Source organism: Taudactylus pleione, unplaced genomic scaffold (assembly GCF_031769625.1).
Source record: "Taudactylus pleione unplaced genomic scaffold, aTauple2 ptg000290l, whole genome shotgun sequence".
Taxonomy (NCBI): Eukaryota; Metazoa; Chordata; class Amphibia; order Anura; family Myobatrachidae; genus Taudactylus; species Taudactylus pleione.
The window spans coordinates 7,402,601-7,420,280 of record NW_028284692.1 but is presented as its reverse complement, the minus strand read 5'-3'; the positions used below and the strand labels follow the sequence as shown (position 1 = coordinate 7,420,280).

At 43.7% G+C, this 17,680-nt stretch overlaps 1 protein-coding gene across 6 annotated transcripts in view; it reads right to left on the bottom strand.

Annotated features, from left to right (window-relative positions):
• Positions 1-15,580, bottom strand: part of CACNA1G (calcium voltage-gated channel subunit alpha1 G) — a 236,304-nt gene extending 220,724 nt beyond the window's left edge. For all 6 annotated transcript variants that reach the window (XM_088482620.1, XM_088482626.1, XM_088482622.1 and 3 more), the window contains exon 1: positions 15,488-15,580. In XM_088482620.1, the coding sequence (XP_088338746.1) occupies positions 15,488-15,580 (93 nt within the window). The remainder of the gene's footprint in view (positions 1-15,487) is intronic.
• Between the last annotated feature and the right edge of the window lie 2,100 nt (positions 15,581-17,680).

The following is a 17,680-nucleotide window of genomic DNA, read 5'->3' as shown; positions in this document are numbered from 1 at the left end:
GACGAGGGATAATGGGTGGGACATTTTTGGCACTGGGTAGGGGGGAGGGTCATGCCCCAATAACTTTTTTTTGGGGAGGAGGATATATGAATATGAATGTATAGTGACACATGGGGAGGGAGGCACTAAACAGTGGGAGACTATTGAGGGTGAGGATACTGCCATGGGAGTATATTACTACTAGGGGGGTGGGCGTGATAATACTGGGGATCTTTTTCCACTGGGTTGGGGCTATTTCTGATGGGCATGGGAGGTGATTTTATAATGGGGGCCTATGGACACCAGGGATGAAAAGCACCCCCTAAGTATGTTTTTTTTTTTAAATAAAATATGTCAATATATTAATTAAATATATTTTAAAAAATGCCTTTAAAACTTTATAAAATAAAAAGAAAATAAGCTTACCTGTTTAATGATTTACAGGTAGAGGCTAATTGAAAGACAATTGCTATGGCAATTTCTTTCATCTGTATAAACTTGGAGCTTCCACAGCACATGTTTTAAATACTTTGCATGCAGCAATTTTTAGTTTTTATTTATTTTTAAATTACAGACAAATAATGAAATATGAGTTTTATAATCCCCATGGTGTTTGACAGTTTGGGAGCATGACAATGTGTCATGCCCCCATTTCTCAGTACGCTGGGGGCTTGCCCAGTGCTCCTTTAGCTGCTGTGCAGTCCCCAGCTTCTCCCTGCACAATGTGGATGACACATGCATGAGCATGACAGAGTGTCCTCCCAACATCCCTCCACATGCAGGACACTGTGGCCCGTAGGTGGGACAATGGAACAGTGCTCAAAAAGAGGGAGTGTCCCGCTGAAATTGGGACGGTTGGGTGGTATGACATAGGAGGCCATACTAAGAGGGAGAGACAGCATTACCATAAGTCTGGTGCAAGTTTTGATGGTGTGTCTAGAGACACAGCAAGCAGAATTTCAGTGTCTACGAACGCTGGCAGTGGGCGTCTCAGTCCATGCACATTCAGATGCCCAGATGGACACCAGGGAAGGGCTATGTAGCAGCATTAGCATAAAGTCTCATAATTGACTGTGGCAAAAGGGTGGCTACATCCGGTGGCTACGTTGTTTGTGGCAAATGTTCGGTCTTTACCAAACAAACTGGATGAAATTCAGACTAGACTGTCCAGCCAGAAGTTTCTTAGGGATTGCTCTGTTATGATTTTTACAGAGACTTGGCTGAGCAACTTCATTTCGGTTGCTACTGTTCACTTGCTTATAGGGCCCTTTTTAGAGCAGATAGAACTGAGGAGTCCGTTAAACTCAAAGGTGGAGGTCTGTGTATTATGTTATTAATAAGTGGTGTTTAGTTGCTGACCTTATTGATTCCTTCTGCTCGGCTGATGTGGAATATTCCCTGGTTAAGTGTAGGTCCTTTTATTTGCCAAGGGACATTTCAGCAGTGATTGTGGTTGCAGTCTATATTCCACCACAAACTTATGTGGAAACTCCTTTGAATATCTTACACAATGTCATAGGAAAACAGTACACCCTCTATGTGCATAGTTGTATAGGATTTTTTTAACCGGGCAAAATTGAAGTCAGTTCTGCCAAAAATGTTATCAATATGTTCCACTCCTACTCAGGGAGAGAATTTGCAGGATCATGTATATTGAATATAAGACTTATAGATACCCACATATTGGAAACTTTAACCGTGTCTCTTTGTTTTAGCTCCAGCATATAAAACACTATCTATGAGCTTAGATCTGCGAATAACCTAGTTACTGTTTGGCCTAAAGGGGCTATGCTGAAATTGCAGGATATTTTCGAATTTACAAATTGGAACATGTTCATTGATGAATCACAAAATAAGGGAATGTAAATGTTGATTTACTTGCCCCTTTGGTACTTGGTTATATAAATTGTTGTGTAGAGAGTGTGACCGTAATGAAAGGATTACGGGTATCTGCCAATGAAAACATGGGTAAATGGGGAGGTCCACTCCTTACTTGGTACTAGGGATAGGGCATTTAAACTAATTGATATTGATGCTTACAGGATTGCTCGATTAAATTTAAAAAGGGGGATAAAAAATGGCAAGAGAGAATACGGTTTAAAAGTAATAGAGACTCCACCTCCCGGCTCCCGCAATGTGTCATGACATCTCTCCCATAGTGCTGAGTGCGAGTGTCAGGACTGCGACTATTTCAGTACATAAAGATAGATTACTTTTTCCAAAGTTCCTTTGTGGTGGCTGGAGGCGCTATCCTGCTTGCTGGCGTTCTTCACATACAGGGAATAGAGAGTTAAAGTGATCATCTGTTTCCAAGGTGTTGTCAGGTTGTGGGATTCCTAGATTGCTCATTATTTCAAACCTGATTCCTTTTGGGTCACATGTTCTGAACTTCCTATGGATCACAGACCTCTAGTATAAAGCCTGTTACTAACTGTGTCTCAGTGTCTGTGCAACGTTACTTTCAGGTCTTTCGTGGACTCCTGCAAGATCCCTGCTGTGCCTGTGGGTTGATGTGGACTTTGTTATATCTCCGCTCATGTTCCAGCTAAAACTTCTGATGCCAGTTACCAGCCGCACTACAGAGCTCAGCATAGCCATTGCCTAAGTATTGCTTTTGCTCCATTGCTGTGGTTTCACCTTTTGCTGCACAATTTACTTTACCTGTTCCCTCTCACTCCTGTGGACATCGAACCCATCTTCGTTACAGTTGTCAACTGCATCGTTATAGTTATCATCACCGCATCGCAGGGCTCAACCCCGTTCTGGATTCTAGTCACACTGCAGGGCTCAACCCTGTTCCAGAACCACACCGCTTCACAGGGCTCAACCCTGCTTCAACCTTCATTGCATCACGGGGCTCAACCCTGCTTCGGATTCTAGTTACACTGCAGGGCTCAACCCCAGTCCGGAATCACACCGCTTCACAGGGCTCAACATTACTTCAACCTCCACATCACAGGGCTCAACCCTGCTCCGACCTAACTGCATCCCAGGGCTCAACCCTGCTCTGACCTCCTCGCATCCCAGGGCTCAACCCTGCTCCGACCTCATCGCATCCCAGGGCTCAACCCTGCTCCGACCTCATCGCATCCCAGGGCTCAACCCTGCTCCGACCTCATCGCATCACAGGGCTCAACCATGCTCCATCTTTCACCGCATCACAGGGCTCACTCTGCTCTGGATCTCCATCACTACAGGGTTCCACCCTGGTGAAGCTCCTCTATATCATCCTGAGGTGTTAGCCTCATAATGGACTCGGGGTTCCTTACCATATTAACTTTTCTGTGTTAAAGACTATATGGGGGTTTTTCTCCTATACTCATTATTGCTTATGTGAACCTCAGTGTTCTTGAGACTTTATGTGAGATGTTGCATGTATTTCTCCTGTGAATAAATTCTATTTACTTTTATTCCGTACTATCGAGATTTCATGAAAGGGTCATTCCTAAAGCCACCCCAGTTTATTGTGCCTAGAAGGCCTGCCTCCTCCCAGGAGTCTCAAGTGTCGGCAGCCATGACAGCGAGGAGCTGTTGGTTGGCCGCGGGCGCTGGGCTTCAGGTAAGTACAATCTTGTGTCTCTTTGTGTCACGTGTGTAAGGGGCACTACTACTGTGGGTATTGCATAAGGGACACTATTACTGTGGGCATTGCATAAGGGACACTACTACTGTGGGCATTATGTGTAAGGGGCACTACTACAGTGGGCATTATGTGTAATTGGCACTACTACTGTGGACATTTCGTATAAGGGGCACTACTACTCTTGGCATTGTATAAGGGTCACTACTACTGTGGGCAATGTATAAGGGACACTACTACTGTGGGCACTGTATAAGGGGCACTACTACTGTGGGCAATGTATAAGGGACACTACTACTGTGGGCACTGTATAAGGGGCACTACTAGGCATGGGCATTATGTGTAAGGGGCACTATTACTGTGGGCAATTTGTGTAAGGAGCACTACTACTGTGGGCATTGTATAAGGGGCACTACTTCTGTGGGCATTGCATATATGGGACACTACTACTGTGGGCACTGCGTATAATGGGCACTACTACTGTGGGCAGTATGTGTATAAGGGGCAATATTGTGGGCTTTATGTGTATAAAATGCACTACTGTGGGCATTGTGTATATTGGGGACTATTGTGGGCATTGTGTATGATGGGCACTACTGTGTGTTGTAATGTGAATAACGGTCACTACTATGTGGTGTAATGTGAATCAGGGCAGTATGTGCAGTGTAACATGAATAAGATTGTGCTACCATGCAGCGTTATTTTTGGCCATGCACGTTTCTTGTGATACCACCCTTTTTTGGTGACGTGCGCTGTCTCTTTATAAGAACGAAAGGGAGTGTATAAGAGGCACTACTACTTTGGGCATTGCATATGGAACACTACTACTGTGGGCATTGCATAAGGGGCACTATTACTATGGGCATTATGTGTTCAGGACACTACTACTGTGGGCATTATGTGTAAGGAGCACTACTACTGTGGGCATTGCATAAGGGGCACTACTTCTGTGGGCATTATGTGTAAGGAGCACTTCTACTGTGGGCATTGTATAAGGGGCACTACTACTGTGTGCATTGTATATGGGGCATTAATACTGTGGGCATTGTATAAGGGGCACTACTACTGTGGGCATTATGTGTTCAGGACACTACTACTGTGGGCAACATGTGTAAGGAGCACTACTACTGTGGGCATTGTGTAAGGGGCACTAATTCTGTGGGCATTATGTGTAAGGAGCACTAATACTGTGGGCATTGTATAAGGGGCACTACTACTGTGGGCATTGCATAAGGGGCACTATTACTGTGGGCATTATGTGTAAGGGGCACTAATACAGTGGGCATTATGTGTAAGGGCACTACTACTGTGGGCAATATGTGTAAGGGGCACTACTACTGTGGGCATTGTGTATAAGGGGCACTACTACTGTGGGCATTATGTGTAAGGGACACTACTACTGTGGGCATTATGTGTATAAGGAGCAAAACTGTGGGCATTATGTGTATAAGACGCACTACTGTGGGCATTGTGTATAATGGGCACTAATGTGGGCATTGTGTATGATGGGCACTACTGTGTTTTGTAATGTGAATAAGAGACAATACTATGTGATGTAATGTGAATCAGGGGCAGTATGTGCGGTGTAATATGAATAAGATTGTGCTACTGTGCAGTGTTAATTTTGGCCACACCCCTTTCTTGAGATACCACGCCCCTTTTTTGCAACGCACGCTGTCCCTTTATAACAATGAAAGGGAGGGTGGGTGGGAGGGTGTAGATTTATAGTTTTCAGGGGGGCGCTGAACACCCTAGCACCGGGCCTGACTCGTGGAGTATGTGGAATGGCATACAATGTATTAAGGATTACAGAGCAAATAAAATTAGTCCAGGAAGTGTGGAAAGCTCTTTTGCAGATGTATTAAATGTATTTTATTCCTGTTTTGATTGGAACTACAGAAACCCATATAGTGAGGTGGAAATATCAATGGTTGAAAATGCCTTTGGTTTTGGATGATTCGTCTGTGAGACGCTGTCTTTGCAGAACTAATGCAGGTAAAGCCCCTGGCCCGGATGGGACCCAGGGGAAGATCTAAAAGAATGTTCAGAGCAATTGGCAGGGATTCTACAGTTTAAACTGTCACTTGAACAATGTTTATTCCAAAATGTCTTAAATCAACAATAATTATTCCAGTCCCTAAAAATAACAAGGCTTGTAAGCCTAATGATTATCATCCAATTGTACTGACGTCCCTTATAGTAAATTGTCAGGACAACAGGTGAAAAATCATAGTTTGCCGGTTAATTATTTTTACCCACATCAGTTTGCGTATAGAGCAAACAGATATACTGAAGATGCTGCTCTGACCGTATTACATCAGGTCCTGTCTCATCTAGAACAAAATATTCTACTGTAAGGATCCTTTTTGTGGACTACAGTTCAGCTTTTAACACTGTTCCTGCATCCAAAAAATTATTAGCTTTGGGCATAAATTGTTTTATATGTAAATGGATTTTAGCCGTTCTGACAAATCGGCCACAGTCTGTTAAAGTAGACAAATACTTTTTAAGTGAGGTCGTGATGAACACAGGAGTGCCGTAGGGATGTGTGCTAAGCCCCCTGCTATACTCTCTGGGCCTGATTCAGACCCAGTCGCAAGCACTGAGTGCTCGCAACCAGGTCGATGGTGGCCCAGAGCTCATGCGCACGACAGAGCTGGCTCCGTCGTGCGCATGCGCAAGACCCGGATAGCGACAGGCAATCCGACGCTCTGGGTCTCGCACCAAAGGGGGCGTGCTGTCGATGTTGAGTGACAGCACGCCCCCTTTGGTGGGCGGGTCGGGGGGGGGGTGGCTGCTCAGACGGAGGCGTTCCCATGGGAACGCCTACCGTTTGGGGGCGACCCCACTGACATCACTCTGTTTGAGCCGAAAGCTCTCTGGGGCTAGCGGCCCCAGCTCTCTGGGGATGATCGCGACCATCATCCTGGCCGCTCGCATTAGCTGTGGGTGGCAACCCACAGCAAAGCGAGCGGCCAGGAGGCCACTCCATAAAAAAAAAAAAAAGACGCCCTGATTCAGAGCGAGTGCTCTGTCAGAGCATCCGGCTCTGAATCAGGGCCTCTGTTTACTCATCATTGTGCTACATTTTCTGGGCTAGGTCAAATTTTTAGGGTTATTTTGAATGATCTGTCATGGACCCTACATACTCAATTTGTGATAAAAGAAAAAAGCAATTATTTTCCTGAGGAAAATGCGGGCATTGGGTATGAGTAGGGAAAGTTTTGTTCATTTTTATGGCTGCATTGTGGAGAGTGTCCTGACCTAGGGCATTGTCGTTTGGTACGGACATTGCACAGCCGCTGAGCGGAGATCCTTGGAAAAGGTGGTTAGGACATCAGGGCGTGTGATTGGCCTACAGTTGCCAAGTGTCCACGTGATCTATGAAAAGAGAATTTTAAAGAAAGTGAGAGGGTTACTAAATGATGCATTACATGCTGGGGATCAAAAATGAGGAACCTATAAGTAAGAATGATTATAAACAGAAAACTGACAGGGGCCGCCAAACAGCGCCCCCTGCCCTCTGGTTCCCATTTCATCTTACAGAGGAAACCAAGCCAGCATGTTGAGAGAAGCAGAAAACAGAAGTGGAACGGCTGCATCTCCGAATTACAACAGGTTTATGGTCCCAGACTACAGTAATATGGTTTCACACAGTGCAAGTGATAGACTACAGCCCACAATTAGAAATGTGGTTGATGTACCAAGAGATGCATTGATGGGTTTGCTGGAACAGCATGGAACAGTAAGACAAGGTAGTCAGAAGACTACATGTATACACACAGATATTGAACAATGTGAAGTGGCAGGAACATAAGCAGGTACTTATCAAAGGCACCTCTTAGTGTGAACCTGGGACAAGCAGTGGTTCGGCCTCTTGAGGCCTCTGGACAGTCCTATTGAATATGTAATTTAGCCTAAAATTTAGAGGAATGGTTCACATGAGTGGGGCATGAATGTTTAAACATGGCAGTGCAAACGGTAAGTGAAATTTTAGCAAAGAATCTGAAGGCAGAACAAGTTTAGCCCATGCATTGTGGAACCACCAGTGGCACATGTACAGAAGAGTGTAGCAGACAGAGGGCTCGATTCAGACCTGCTCGCTACATGTGTTCGCACGCACCCAGCATATGCAAATCTGGCAAAAGCAGGCGATCGCAAAGCATTAGCACGCCCACTATGTCTTGTCGTGTGATAGTGGTGTGTGTATACAAATGGCCACTAGCCTGTCTTAAGACGCCCACTAATGCACGCCATGTCCAGGAAGTGTATGCAACCATAGGTAACATCGAGTACCATCGGATGTGATCGCAGCACTTGTGGTTGACCATACCCTGCTGCAAGCACTGCAAGTGCTTCAGTGTGAAATACAACCAAGTGACGTGTACTATTATGCTGTGTCTAAGTTATGCACTCCTCTGAAACGGCGTTAAGACGCTCAGGCAGGCCTGCGTTCGCACCACCACTCCCCCGTTTCCATCGACCAACCCCTGTCACCACCTACAATGGCATGTCCTGTCACTCATTCTAGCGAGCTATCTATGCGCAGCGAGCGAACGCTTCCCGATCGCATGGACTACTTCGTGCATGCGCAGAATGCAAAAATCGTCCGGCTGCGAGAGCACATCTGAATCGGGCCCAGAGCACCAAGCAAGCACACTCGCCAGGACAAGCAGAGGCAGCTTCAGGTCTAGTGCCCTTTAGCAAGGAACAGATGTGAGTAAGGCGCACAGAGCACACGTTTTAAGTAAAAATCATGCGGAAGATTATGTATGCTTAGCACAATCTCAAGGTGTGCATCTAGCAAAGGGTTTAAAGGAAAATATGTTTCAATTATGTTGACATTTTTATGTTATTGCCCCTCTATGGGCGGACTAATTTTTACAATAGATGGTTACACTTGAGTCTGGTGATAAAGAGTGTGTGCAACTATTGCACAGATATGTTGGGGATTTCAGCATATTCTGGGGGGGTGTAGCTAATAGGAATGATGCAGAACAAGCAAACAGGAAATTGTTGTTGTTCTGGTGGAGGAAGGCGGGATTTCTCCTGTAGGTAGAGTTTGTTGAAAACTTCACTTGGGATCTCTGCATAGGTGGGTTACGTAACGTAGTGAGAGGAGAGAGAGTGACTTCATGTCCAGCACATATTACAGGTGTGCCTACCTCTCCCTCATTCCATTAAGACACAGTAAAGTAACCTCACCCAACCCATACACTTAAAGTTACGTAGAGTTGAGAATGAAAATGTTGGGAATGGGAATTGTGAAACTGCTTGTATATGCCATGTATTGTTCTTTAAAAGTAAAAATAAAGGAGAGAAAGAGAAACAACGTAATGGAATTCGCTGTTAGAAAAAGTTCTAAGGTCATGGCATTTAGTTTTATTCTTGGATCAATCACCCCAATTATGTGATTTATATGCCTTGTATTTTGCTGCTCAGGTTTGCAGAAACTGGCAGTCCTGTTCCAATGCCAGCAGCTAAGGGAGGGACAGTCTGCCTGTTTTTGTGCTTCTTGTCGGCACTCATTGAAGTCTGACAGGACACATAAATCATCACAATCTGAGAAATATTTTTATGCTCCATAAATTGTCAGATCATTTGACTGTGATTGTATCTTCCTCCATCTGCCACAATATATATATACGCTGGATTTTGCCTTACAACACTTTTGTAAATTTTTTAGATACGTAAAAAAAAAGACTTTGTAACACAAATTTAGGGCCTGACTCAGAGATTACACTATTGCCAACGCACTGCGATCCCATCTGTAGCCGCTGTGCGAAAATATGCAAATGTCGTAGTCGCCGGGAGATGTATTGAGATGCCCCCCGGCGTCCTTTCCAATCCAAGCATCTGTGTACAAAGATGCAGCATTGATTGCAGATCAATCAATGTTAGCAGTCCTGAGTAACTCTAAGATCACGCAGAATGGCCACGGGAACTGAGACACCGGAGCCATATCTCTTGTGTACAGGATCGCGGATGTAGGATTAGACACGCCCCCAGAACGGCCGTGACACGAAAGCATTTTTAGCCGGCACTTCCCCCAAATGCTCCCGGTCATTCACACTGCGAATAAATACTCGCTACGAGCAGCCACGGTACTGTACCTTGATATATACACAGCGCGACTCAGACACACGTGCAAACGGCTGGTAATCGCTTCACTGCGATAGCGTCGCCACGGACTACAACTCTGAATCAGGCCCTTAGTTGTTAAATGCTTATTTAATAATGTAAAGACTAACACGTTCCTCTGGCTGGACAATGGACATTTGTAACTAGCTGTTTGTATCTTTCTATACTGTAATGTACTTTTAAACTATCTTCTAAATGTTTTTTTCTGTTTATACTTTTTTTATTTGTCATCACTGATTTCTTAAAATTAAAACAATCGTTTTAAGTCCCTTTTAAGGTGCATATAACATACCAGGGCCGTAGCTAGGGTAGTGCGGCCGGTGCCATCGTACAGGGCACCACTGGTCAGGGGGCGCAGTTTGGGCCTGACAAATTTCTGTTTATCATCATTCTCACTTGTAGCTTCTTCTTATTTCATCCCCAGCATCTCCTGGTCTCTCCTATATCTTCCCTGGCCTTCCCCATGAAGCCATGGCCCTTTTTGGGTGCATTATGTTCCTTTGAAAGATGAGGGGGGCGCCAATGCTCTTTCTGGCACAGGGCACCAAAAAGTCTAGTTATGGCTCTGTAACATACATACTGCTGCTTCCTTTTACATTTGACTCTTGGCTTACAATACTGTATATTTCTCCTTATAAATGAATAATGACATGCCTTCTAATGTCCAGCAAGCACCCACTACCACCAACTTTTTCAAAACAGATAACATAGCCAATTTTTACATAGAGTAAAATCTCTACTGTGCCAAGTGTCACGCTCCGGACTATTAAAATCACTTTTTTACCGCTCCGGTGCCTGTCCAGGATAGCACAGAGGTCCGCTCACGCTGCACATCGCTCCCAGCTGGTGCTGAGGTCTGTCTGTGCCGCTCCTGCCCTGTCCGCTACGTGTCCTGTCACTGAGCATGGAGATGGCTCTCCGCAGCCCCTTGCTCACAGCGTGTCTTCCCAGTATGACGGCATAAAAGCTGCAGGCCAGAGTTCCCTCCTAAACCACAGTATGGGCGCAACCATGTTGGACTCTGTTACCTGACGCTCTTCCTCCACTCAGAGCGCTGCTCCCAGACCATCTGATCACAGCATCCAATCCCTGGGCATCCTCCCTATATATTCCATTCCAGACTGGCCTCTGTTGCCAGTACAACATCGCTTCTTGCTGAAGTTACAGCTCCCAGGTACTCTGTATTTGAACGGTCCCAGGGCCTGATTCATTAAGGATCGCTATTGCGAAAATATGCTAATGAATGCAATTGCAATGCCGTCGCACTGCCAGCATAGAGACGCACACTGCCTCCCACTACCGCTATCTCACATTCGTAATACCTTGCAAATCTCCATAAATATTGGTAACATCGAGTACCATCAGCCCCTCACGCAGAATTACAGCAACCCTGACCTTACTTAGAAATTGCTAACCTCGTTGCATGCAGTGGGCACTCATGCTGTGTATGCAATCGCAGTGGCTAATTTTTTGCATGCCCAAGCAATGGCGTTTAAACGGACGGACATGCCTGCGTTTCTCCGACCACTCCCCCGTCAACACCCCCAAACGTTCACTGCCTGTCAATCACTCTGCGATGGCTCTATGTGGTGCCTTCACGCAAGCGCACTGCTATGTATACGCATGCGCAGTACGCAACAATCACCCGTCTGTGTACACTTTAGCAATAGCGATCCTTAATTAATCAGGCCATATCCAGTTCCTATATCTGGTAATAAGTCTCCTATTCTATCTTCCACACCAGTCTGATTTTTAGCACTGAGACCTGTTCACAAAGTTGCCATCGGTTCCAGCCGATATCTCCAACCATCGGTCTCATCCAATGCTTCCAACATCAGACTCATATCAATCAAGTTCCTCAATTCATCAACATCGGACTGTTATCAATTAAGTTCTTCAATTCTTCAACATCGGTCCCAACCGATCAAGTTCATCAATTCATTAATATCGGACTCATATCAATTAAGTTCTTGAATTCTTCAACACCAGTCTCAAATTGATGAAGTTCATCAATTCTTCAACATCGGATTCAAATCCATCAAGCTATTCAAATCATCATCATCGGTCCCAATCAGATTCTGCTCATTCATTCAGTATTATCATCTCCACTTCTCATTTCAACCTGCTGTTTAACAAAGACATTCCATTCTTGCTCTCGCCTTCGGGCCCATCATCCTCTGCAGCTCCGTTACCTCCTCATAGCAATACATGAGGAAGTCCTGACTCAAGCCACCCAGGTTTATTTACACCTCCCAAGTCTCCTCTTCAGCATCCCATGCCTGTTCCAGCCCAAACCAACCCTCAGGCATATGACATCAAGACTCTTCAACCGTGGAGTTTAGACAAACATTTAAGGATTAACTTTAAGGTATTTAGGGGCCTATATATTTACAATTGCAAAATCTGCTTTTAATGTACTGTATCAATTCTTATCACACTAATTCACCTCATTAAGCATTGCATTTTCGACAGAATGTATCAACTTGGTGCAGCCAAAACAGTACTTGTGAGAATGGCTGTTCTCACGGACACCTCAGAGGAGTTGAGTTAATTGTGTATGAAGTCTGCAAATGCTTCAACAAAAGTGGGCAATGTGCATTAAGCTACCAGCTAATTAACATCTATTTGAAAAAAAATGATTATTCATCAACCGAGTTTTGGACTATGAGAATCAATAAGGAGCATGCAAAGAAGTGAAGGCACCTCTTGTATAAGGGGGTGATATAGGTCTCATTCTAAAGAGGTGACATTATTGTGAACAGTGGGATAGAAAGTACAGGGAGATGGGCATAGTAGGTAAGAGAGATACTTCAATGGAGGAGAGAGGGAGCATATAATTAATCTAAAACTTCATTAATGTAATTATGTGAACATACAAATGCGTATACACGTAGCACGAAGGAGGAGCTGCAAAGAGTGAGGAATCAGAAAGATCACTCCATACATTTCCCCTCTCCACCATGCTTTACCTAAGCAATAGTACTAAGGCCATCTGAACATGGTGGAAGTATAGCAATTAAGCGCCAAAAAATATATAGCTTTTTAGAACTTAATACATTTTGAAAACATGGCAGTTACCATAGGGTTCTATAGTTCAGGCGATGTTTTGGGATATTTTAAGGTTTAACAATACAGGAGACGTTTGCGATATCTACTGCAATAAGCCTTTAGTTCATATGGTGAGCGCTCAAAATGACCTAAACAAATATTTGTAGATAAAGGGGCCTGATTCAGAAATGGATACAATGGAGATATTGATGGAGATTGAGCAGTTGTTAGCCATTGTACATACGTGCAAGCCACACTGCGCACGTGCAAGGATTGGATTGCGATTACGCTTGCAATTAGGATTCGCTGGCAAACTAAGTGGCAGGTACAAGGTGAACTTTTGGGGAGGTAAAAGGGGGTGTCTAGAGAAACGCAGGCTTGTCTGACCATTTAAATACTGCTTTGTGGGCGTGCAGAAATTAGCCACTACGTCCTTGCTCTCAGCAAAAGAGTCCGCTGCGCCTCTGGAGACCCTCTGTCTGCGACAGCTGAGACTCACTCAGAAGGCTGATGGCTGCCTGATCTGTGTTTGATGTTTCCGGTTTTGTGTGTGAGCAGTGGAAGTGAGATGCTTTCAGTGGGCGTCTCTAAGCACTGGATGGCGAGGGAGTCATTAGCATATTTTCACCATTGCAGCTGCATGGCATCTGTGTACATCTCTGAATCAGGCTCCTGGGCCCCTTAGTATTGTAGTTGGTGTTTTTTTTGTATTTTTTATTTGTAAAATTCACAGTGAACTTTATTGTACCAAATATCTGGAGATAAGAACAAATTAAATCAATGAATACATGAACACTGCAACACAATCTCATTGATCATGCGCATTTAATAGTATTCAGTGGACCAAAACATTGCAAAACCGGCAAAGCTTGGTGACATCATGCACATCAATTTTCTCCGGTGCCCCTTGATTTCCGCTAAGTGAATGTGATTGTGGAGAGAAATCATAGAGTGTCACCAAGTTTTGTGGACTGTGTTAAATGAGGTTTTGTTTTCCAGAATAACACTATTAAAATAAGATAAATGGTGGAGGCCACATTTAGGGTGCTTTCTTTGCTTTTCCACTTTTCCACTTTGTATATGTCACTATACTTTGCTCAATGTAAAAAGGTTTCAAACACATAAAATGTCACATGTAATAATGACAGTCTCTTTGCTCTCATGATAACTAAGCCGTATTCTAAGAGAAAAACAAAAAATGATTTACTAAATGAAAGCAGTATTTCTAAGGTGGTAGGAAGTTGGAGTTTGATGTGACCCTTATACTTTGCATGACATACAGTACTTGCCTACTGATCCAGGAGATCCCAGAAGAGAGATACGAGTGGCAAGTGTGAGGGTGTGGTAATGTGATTAGCATCATCATGGCTCTGATGCCCAAAGCCGCAATTTGCAAATAAATCCATCACACCCCTCTGTCCCACCCATTTCACTAGGCAAGCAGGTGGGATATGAGATGGTGTCCTGCACATTTGGAAGTCCAGGATGACGTCACAAAATATGTGAGTAGTGCTGGAGACATTCAGAGTAGGTAAGTAGGTTGCATAGTGTGTCTATTCATATTTTTCCACCTGTCCGCAAACATGGACACACATGAACTTTGCAGAAAAGTCTTCAACTGCAAGAGCGCAGCTTTAAATGCATAGGTGAGGCCAGGCAGCAGAGCCATAACTGGACTTTTTGGTGCCCTGTGCCAGAAAGAGCATTGGTGCCCCCCCATTTTTCATATAGGGACATAACGCACCCAAAAAAGAGGAATGGCCTCATGGGGAAGGGCCAGGGAAGAGATAGGGGAGGTCAGGAGATGCTGGGGATAAAATAAGAGGAAGCTACAAGTGAGAATGATAATAAACAGAAAATTGACAGGCCTGAACAGCGCCCTATGTCCTGCGGTGCCCTGTGCCATGGCACAGGCCTCACTACTCTAGTTACGGCCCTGCCAGGCAGGCACACAGATACAAAACAGCTTCTATTTACTGTGTGCAGCCAGTGTGCTCCAGAAATGAGCGGATTCTATTTTATCACTGTAATACATAAATCCCATATTGAATCATAGTGAATACAGGGCCTGATTCAGAGCCGCTCGCAAGCGGCCGCTAGTTCGTTCCGAGCGATGTTTGCACAACTGCGCATGCGTACGGATCGTAATACGCATGCGCGAACCAGTCAGTGCGGCCGAAAATCGTTTGTTCGCTAAATAGCGAATGCCTGCTATTTTGAGTGACAGGAGGAGGCGTATGTGGGTGGTAACAGAGGAAGGTGCTTGAAAACGGAGAGTGGAGATCCGAACGCAGGCGTGCTTAAAGGTCAAAACGGGCGTTTTATGGGTGTGCATAATTAATACAGCAGCGTCATCGACCACGTCACTGGGTTATTTTATAGTCAGAACTGCTCGCAAGATTGCGGTAGGAAAAACCACCACAAGAATAGCGAGCAGTTCATACGCTGGTCGAAGTACTCGATCAATCTAATAAATAGAGGACATGACATAGGATGCGAGCGGCCAGGGGGCGTAGTTTTCCAAAAAACGACCGCAAGTTTTGTTCGCTCGTTCAGACCTAGAGGCGTGAACAGACCGCAAAAAGCGAACGGTTCATTTGAATAGCCAGCCCTATTTTCTGAACGAGCGAGAGCGCAAATAGCGTCCGGATCTGAATGAGGTCCACAGTGTCTACTTTAAAAAAAAAACATTTAAGAATAAGCAGTTACAACAAGAAATCTTAGTAATGATTTATTTACCTGTAGAATTTTGCATCGCTGGGAAGCACAAGCAACATCTTCACATGGATGGAACATTCCCAAGGTGACACAGTTCAGGAGGATGACCAGCATGCTGAAACGTTCAAACCAGGTATAGGACAGAAAAGTCAAGGAAAAATTGCAGCAATGAGTTCTGAAATAATGTATATTGGAAAGTCAATAAAACCTGAACTCCTGATAATAACAGATTCTGTTTCCTAATTGCTCCATTGATCAATGCATTCCTGGGAAGCACCAGTCAGGTTGCTTAGTGGCACTAACACAGGTAGTCAGAACAGTCTAAAGCAAAGTTCCTGTAATAAATTATTGCCAGGACCTCATCTTAAGCTATTCTGCAAAACGTAAAAAGATAAATCAGTAAATTCCAGTATAATGCTGAATGTAAAGAAAAATATTTAAAACCATCAAATAATTGTTCAGAGCTGTTATTTATTCTTACAGAATGTCCATGTTACCATGTCTAATAAACTTATATTAGCGAGAAAACTCTAGCAGGTCAATGCTCCATACTATCTCACAACCGCTATGACATAACACGTCATGTCCCAAACACACCAGAGATGCCGGCATTCAACGAGTGGATACCTGTCCATCACTCCCAGCTCTGGTGTTTACTCTGTCCAAGAGGTCAGCACCAAACCATCAGCAAAATGCTCTTTTAAACCTAATGAAGGGACTTGCTGTCCCAAAATGTCATGTGTTATTCTGTAAACTCTGCTAAATACATGTGCATTTCCAGTATTGTACTACTGTATCCATGTTTTTGCTTGGCTGATAAAACATCATATCACATTTATTAGTAAAAATAAATACACTTTACATTCTGCACCTCCACATTAAGGGTTGCATTATCTGCAAAATCTGTGTGATGAGAATCAGGATTGGCACTTACCTTGAGAACTATGCCAGTACTAGTAATGTCCCAACTGGGCTTTCGGTTATGGAACTAGAATTTCACATTTTTCCCCCTAGGTTATATCACTCTACTACCTACCCACAAGATCTCATTGACGCAGAGCTGCATGGAGCCAACCCATGGCACCTCTACACATCACACCTATAACATACATTCCTTCTAATCAGTACTTAATAGTATTATTGCTTGTTACTTTTTATGCTGGCAAGCAAACAAACACATGATAAAATAGGAGATGGTCTGCCCCTCTATAAATCTGAATCTCTAGGCCTTGGCCAAATCAGCCTAGTAAATATCTACATAAATCAAGACTTTCCAAGAAATAATACATCTATATATACAGTGCATGCTGTCTTTATATCTCCCTCCCTGAAATACCAAAACATAACTAACTAGACAATCTAAAGGGGTTCTTAATACAAATTGCCCATTACACAATGGTTGTGTAAAATGGTTGAAAATAACATTCCAAGGTTTGTTTTTGATGGCAATTCAACAAATGTTAGTTCAAAAGTACTTTGCTTTGCTAACTGCTATGCAGTGACGAGCAAAAGAATACAGTTAGTGCCAAAATGTAATGGTGCTTTTACTTTAGAGACTATACAAAGCTCATATTTAACTACCGGTACTTAAAGTTATCTTCATTGGAATTTGTGCCCCAATGGATGTTTATTCATTAATAAATCACATTTGATAACAGGGATATTTAACACATGAATTATAGGAGCAGCTGTCTTGGCATAAAAATAATGCTAGAAATCCCTGGTACTACATCTCTCTTACACATAGTGACAATAAGAGGTGAATTTACAAAGGCAAAATTGTAGACAAAGATAAATATGACCTTAAATCTGAAAATAATTTAATTAATACAGATTCTCAGTCTGGATATATATACCAATTTAGACTCAGAAGTAGGCCAGAGGTTCACAATGGTGACAATTAATACTGTCAGAAGTAACCTAGATGTTGCACACTGGTTGGTAAATAAGTACTGAGGCAGGAGTGAAGTCACAAGATTTGGTACATACAACCAACCAAAGCTTTGCAGAGAGCAGCAAAAGTAGATAGCAACAAGGTACATTACAGTCAGAAGAACAATAATCTGGATAAAAAGGAAGAACAGGAGACTAAAATAGGAAGTCAGGAGGCATAGACAGAAGAACCTGAAAAGAGGAATAATAATCATAAATGAGCAAGACACAAAGCTAGGAGGAGGAGCTGTCCAACGCAGGCAGTAGAGCTGCCCTGGGTTC